Genomic DNA, 6000 nt, shown 5'->3' with positions numbered 1-6000 from the left:
TTATTATGTTATCCTTGTTTTACTCTTTAAAATTTAAAAAATAAATAAACAAATAAATATTTACATCTATTTTGACAAGTTCTGTCAAAAATTGTCTTGGGAATTTTATTGAAAATGAATTTATTTGAATTTAATTTGGATGAAAATGATACTTTTTATATTGTCTTTCCATCCATGAATATTTCATTTTATTTCCAACTCTCTATCTCCAACTGTTGAGATCTTGTTTTATGTCTTTTTTGTTTTGTTTTGTTTTGTTTTTCCAGTACCAGGAATTGAACTCATGACCTTGAGCTTGCAAGGTAGGCACTGTGCTGCTGGGCTAAATCCCCAGCCCCCATATGTCTTTTAATAAACTGCTTTTATTTTTTAATATAAAAGTCTATGTTGGGTGCAGTGGCACACAACTGTAATTCCAGATACTCCCGAGTCTGAGGCAGGAGGACCCCAAGTTAGAGAGTTGCCTGGGCAACTTAGCAATTTAGAAGACTTTGTCTCAAAATTTTAAAAAATAAAGAGATAGAAATGTAGTTCAGTATGAAATCTCTGGATTAGTCCCCAATATCACACACACACACACACACACACACACACACACAAATATATCACATATGTATTTCTGGAGCTCATGAGGTTTTGTTTCTATTGCTATTATGAATATATTACTAAATTTTCCAGATTTTCTTACTGACGGTTTTGTATATTGATCTTGTTTCTAGTAATGTTGCTAACCTCTGTTATTACTTCTATAATTGTACCTATAGATTTTTACAGATATTTCATGTTACTCATCATATAAACTCATATAATGATCCTTAAAAAAAAAAAAATTGTCAGCCAGAAGATGCATTCTACATGACTATACATTTCTTGATGTATTTGTTGAATTAAATAACCCATGACCTATTTTAGTAGAAAACACAAAATAAGAAAATAATTGTAAATCTCTGTGGAAGCACTACTTGCTAGAAGAATGCAGACTCTGCATTTACTGCCTACAGAGTATGTTGCAGGAACCCTGACAGCTGGAAGTGGATGATGGAGTGACTGCATTTAGAACAGTAACTACGCTTCGGGAGTATCAGAACATCTTCCAGTTTACATCGGAGTTCGGTCACTGGTGGGGCAGAAAGCGTGCTCACCTCCTCGTTCTCGATTTTGAGTGTGGCCAGCCGGGACTGCAGCTGTTGGTACCTGAGCATGAGCTCCGCCTGGACTGGCTGCTGGGCGCTGACCTGACACACCTGTTGGAAAATCAGAAAGAACTGCAGGTACAACCGGGCTGAGCCAACCAGCCGCTGAGCCACAGGTCTCCTCTGTCCACGCGGCACGAGTCACGCTGGTCCTAAGATTCCCATACACCTGGGCTTATAGCAGCCGCCTCAGAACCTCGGTTTTCAATGGAGATGCGGACTTAAGTGGCAAGCACAGAACGCAGCTGCTTAGGCTGGCTACGGAAAGACAGCAGCTTCAGGAGGCACTGCTCTGAGACCAGGCAGCTCCTGGGACTTCAGAGTCATCTGGGTGGCATGTCAACAACATCTGGGCAGAGGGCAGAGGGCAAGGGATGGTCCAAGAGGACTACTACACAGGCGGAAGGAGAGAGGCAGCAGGGCTTCCTGGATAGGGTGTGGGCTCTAGATTCAGCCAGCTGTGCTTTGATTCCAGCTCTGCCACCTACAAGCCAGGTGGCTATGATAAGCTACAAAACCTCGGTTTCCTCTTCTGTAAGATGGGGTTAAGATTTCCTACTGTATAAGGTTGTTGTGAGAATGAAGTGGAACGATACACACCAAGCACTGAGAGCACATCTGGCACACAGAAACTCAGAAAATGCAAAGGACTACTGTTAGCGATTTTCAGCCACGGTTTCACTAGCCAGTATCAGCCGAACGGTATGATTCAACATCAGTTCCAAGAGGGACACGTACCAGCTCCCCAGGAGGATGCGGTCACATGTACAACAAACATGTACTAATAAAAAAGAAAAACTGGACAACAAAAAAGGGGGCCATTGAAATTAGGCTTTGGTAGAAGATGTGTGGGCCATGATTTCAACTAGGGAGAAGAGTAAAGCATTTTCCAAATTGCACAAACAACTTCTCATTTTCCTTGGCATAGAAATGGTCTTGCTTCCTGTTAGAGTGGTTCCAAAGCATCATAGAGATTGCCATTCCCTCACAAAACTGGCCATAAGGATCACAGATATGTTTCATTAAAATGATGATGATGGGGCTGGGGATTTAGCTCAGTGGCACAGTGCCTGCCTGGCAAGTGCAAGGTCATGAGTTCGATTCCTGGTACCGGAAAAAAAAAAATGATGATGATGATGATCATAATAATAATAATAATAATGATAATGATAATAGTGATAACCATTAACACGCTGATCATAATAATTATAATAATAATGATAATAGTGATAACCATTAACACGCAACTAAAGTCATTTGCCTGTGATATTTTATCATTCTGTGTTTAACATCCACATGCAAAAATCAAAACATCAACCATCTGGTTTTGGAGGGATAACGCTGGGTAGAAGAAGCTGCTTGGTTTGTTGAAATTCATGCATCACTGACATAAAAACTACAGATTGCTTCTCCTTTGTCTCAAGCAGTGAGACAGAGCAGTGCCTCCTGAAGCTGCGTGGGACCAGAAGTATTTAAGATTTTGAAGTTCTTTGTATTTGGGAATATTTACATAGTCCTTATCGGTTAAGTGCAACTATTCTACAAATCCTAAATACAAAATTTTCAGATTTTGGAGCATTTCCGGTTTTGGGCTCGGGATATGTGATCTGTACTTACTGTTTCAAGTAATTTATCAAACAAAAATGAATAGAAACAGAGCTAACACACACATCATACATGTCTCCATACTTTGGGTTTCAGAAAAAATGTAACATTAATCTTTCATGAATATTATAATTTTATCTACTTTTAATAATAGACCTTCATCCCAATAAGCTAAAACTGAGCTTTTTCTTTTTTGTCATAGCACGGACATCAGGTGCTATAGAAATGCTCCATTATTTGGTTTTTCTTCTTTTCCGCTGCCCATAGACAATAGTATAAACAACTATAATTCATAGTTATCTCAAATGTTATTTGTTTTTATAAAAGAGAATGGAGTGCTAATTCCTATAAAGAATATAAAACACAATATATAATTTCTGATGCTTATTTTGCCAGTTTGGAGCCAAACTGAGCCTTAGAATGTATTCTGCACTTTGCCTGCTATTCTCTTGCCACTTACAACATTTTTCATTACAGCGATCTTCAAACAAAGGTTATAAAGGGTCTTCAGAAGGACTCTGTTGGGTCACCAAAATTTTTTTTTTTAAATTCAAATTTAAATATTTTGAGGGAGAAGATCTTGCCAATTATTCTGGGATGGCTCAGCCAAACGAGCACTTTTATCTGTTTGCCATCTCAGTGTGTTCGATCCTTGTTTTAAGAGGTGGTAGTGGCGATTTTAGCGTAGTATCATGCTGAGGGTCTGTACAAGAGTAGGAGAAAGAAAACAACTGAGAATTCTTAAACCTGTTCAGTTACAACTAGTGAGAAGAAATATAGACCAAGAGACAATTCGTTAATTTAAAAATCGTCAGTTACTGACCTCATCACCCATGTGGGACTGAAATTCAAATTTCATCGGTGGACAGAATGCAGCAGGGTACATCTCCATGAACCTCTGCTTGTCACTTCTCGGTTCTAAATTGTCAACTGCATTCTCAATAATGTCCAAACCTTCATGTCTGGAGGTTTCGAGGTTATACTCCGCAGAGAGATACGTCCTTAGGGCTCTGTTCAGGCTGGCGTGGTAGCCAAGATCACAGCACTTAAAAAACAGAAGAGCACGATATAAAACGTTAGCTGAAAACTGAGCAAAGACCGAAATGTGAGCCCTTTAAAACTCTTAAGAAGAAAGCTGGTAAACCTTAGGACACTGGATTAGACACTGGCTTCTTGGATGTGACATCAAAAGCACAGGCAACCAAAGGGTGAAAAAACCCAAATATATTTGCTTTAATCAAAACTGTTAACTTTAGAAGTTCAAGACAGCCTACAGAATGAAACTGCCTTTTTCAAATCATATATCTGACAAGGAACTGGTATTCAGAGCAGATGAAGAACTCTTCTTAAGTCAACGATACAAAGACAAACGGCCCAATTAAATAGGCAGCAATGGCTCTGCACAGACATTTATCCAAAGAAGAAAATGTCAGTGAACCACAAGCACATGAAAAGATGCTCAGCATGAGTAGTCATCAGGGAAAAGCAAATGAAACTTGCAATAATACCACTCTGCACTCGTTAGGATGGCTGCAGTCAAAAATAGAGGTAATAACACGTATTGGAGAGAATACGGAGAAACTGGAACCCTCGCACACTGCTGGTGGGGGGTGTACAATGGTTACAATCTCTTTGGAAAAGTCTGGTAGTTCCCCAAAGGTTACACATGCTGTTACCCATGACTCAGGAAACCTACTTCTAGGTGTCTTGGTTACTTTTTCTCTCATTGCTGGGACAAAATACTTGACGCCCAAAATTAGGGAAGGAAAGGTTTATTTCACTTATAGTTTGTGCAGGTTTCAGTCCATACTTGGCAGGTTACAAGGCAGAGTGGCACATGGCAGAGAGCTACAACTCATGGCGGCAGAACACAGCAAAGCAACAAGCACACAAGGGAGGAATGGCCGCAAGCAGCCTCTTCCTCTCCCTTACATATGCAAACTATCCACCCCAGGGCAGGTGCAGCTCTCACACCCATAATCAATCAAACTCCAAAAGCCTGCCCAAGACTGCATGAGGCTTTGGGGGGACACCCAGACACAAACCATAACATAGGTATATACCTGAGAGAAATGAGAGCATTTCTGATACAACCACTTGTACGTGAGTGTTCATAGCAGCTTTACTCATAATAGCTCGAAAGGTAAAACAATCTAATTGTCTACCAGCAAGTGAACAGCTAAATAAAAATGTGGTATAACCGTGCAACAGAAAATTATTCAGCCACAAAAGGAATGAAGTACTTTGAAAACTTCACGCTATGGGCAAGAAGCCCATTATAAACGATCATATACTATATGAGTTCATTTATATGAAATGTACAGAACAGGCAACTCCATAGCGACAAACAAGTAGATTAGTGGCTGTGTAGGCTGGGAGGGAATGGGGGAATGGGGAGGAGGTTATGGAAAAGTGTGTAGGATTTCTTTTTGGGGGAATGAAGATGTTCTCAAATTGATAACAGTGATGGTAGACAACTCTGTGGCCATACTGAACGCTAAGCTAACCACAAACTTTTAACGGGTGAACTGCATGGTACGAGGATTATATCTGAAAAACGCTGTTAAAAATTTTAAAAGCAAAGCAAATACTCAAAAAGAGTATTCATTTCATTTACGCAATAATGCGATTGTTACGGTAACTCAAATCCTTCTAGCCTGCAAATATATAACTGAAATCTTTTGGGTTTGTATATTTTAGTGAAGACTCAAGAATAATCCATACTCTCTCAAACATAGACGAATAGGTTTGACTGTCAAAATGGTCCTGGAATGCTTTCTCTCTGGTCCTCAGAATAAAATCCTTGCATGAGAAATAATTACTGAAGTCCTTTTATTGTAAATAGCATTTTGTTTAGCATTCCAAGAAATAAAACGGCTTTGAGATTTCTTGAGTTTCCATTACTTTTAATTTGTATTTATATTTTTTCACATTGCATTTTAAGCAAATATGGTTTAAAAGGAGTACATAGCTTTGGAAATTAGTTGTAAATTACTGACAGAATTTTAAATTTGAACATAAAAGATATATAAATCCTTTAAAGAGAAAACAAGTGGTTTTAAATGGACAAAACCAGGTCATCTCCATGTTGTTCTAATGGAGCTGAATGAATTCAATTTGACGCAATTTGATTCATTAATTGGCTTGGTGCCAGGGAATACGCTCGGCTCCGGGCACATTAAGACTGGAACACAGTAAAATA

General features: G+C 39.1%; 1 protein-coding gene across 2 annotated transcripts in view; it reads right to left on the bottom strand.

Annotated features, from left to right (window-relative positions):
• Srgap1 (SLIT-ROBO Rho GTPase activating protein 1) overlaps nucleotides 1-6000 on the bottom strand; it is a 148756-nt gene that overhangs the window by 72301 nt on the left and 70455 nt on the right. For both annotated transcript variants that reach the window (XM_013520989.1, XM_013520990.1), the window contains exons 6-7: nucleotides 3622-3843; nucleotides 1143-1244 (exon numbers count right to left, since the gene is read on the bottom strand). In XM_013520989.1, coding sequence (XP_013376443.1) covers nucleotides 1143-1244; nucleotides 3622-3843 — 324 coding nt within the window. The remainder of the gene's footprint in view (nucleotides 1-1142; nucleotides 1245-3621; nucleotides 3844-6000) is intronic.

The sequence above is a fragment of the Chinchilla lanigera genome, unplaced genomic scaffold (assembly GCF_000276665.1).
Source record: "Chinchilla lanigera isolate Chin_1 unplaced genomic scaffold, ChiLan1.0 scaffold00057, whole genome shotgun sequence".
NCBI classification, from domain to species: Eukaryota; Metazoa; Chordata; class Mammalia; order Rodentia; family Chinchillidae; genus Chinchilla; species Chinchilla lanigera.
This window is presented reverse-complemented; position numbering and strand designations above follow the sequence as displayed.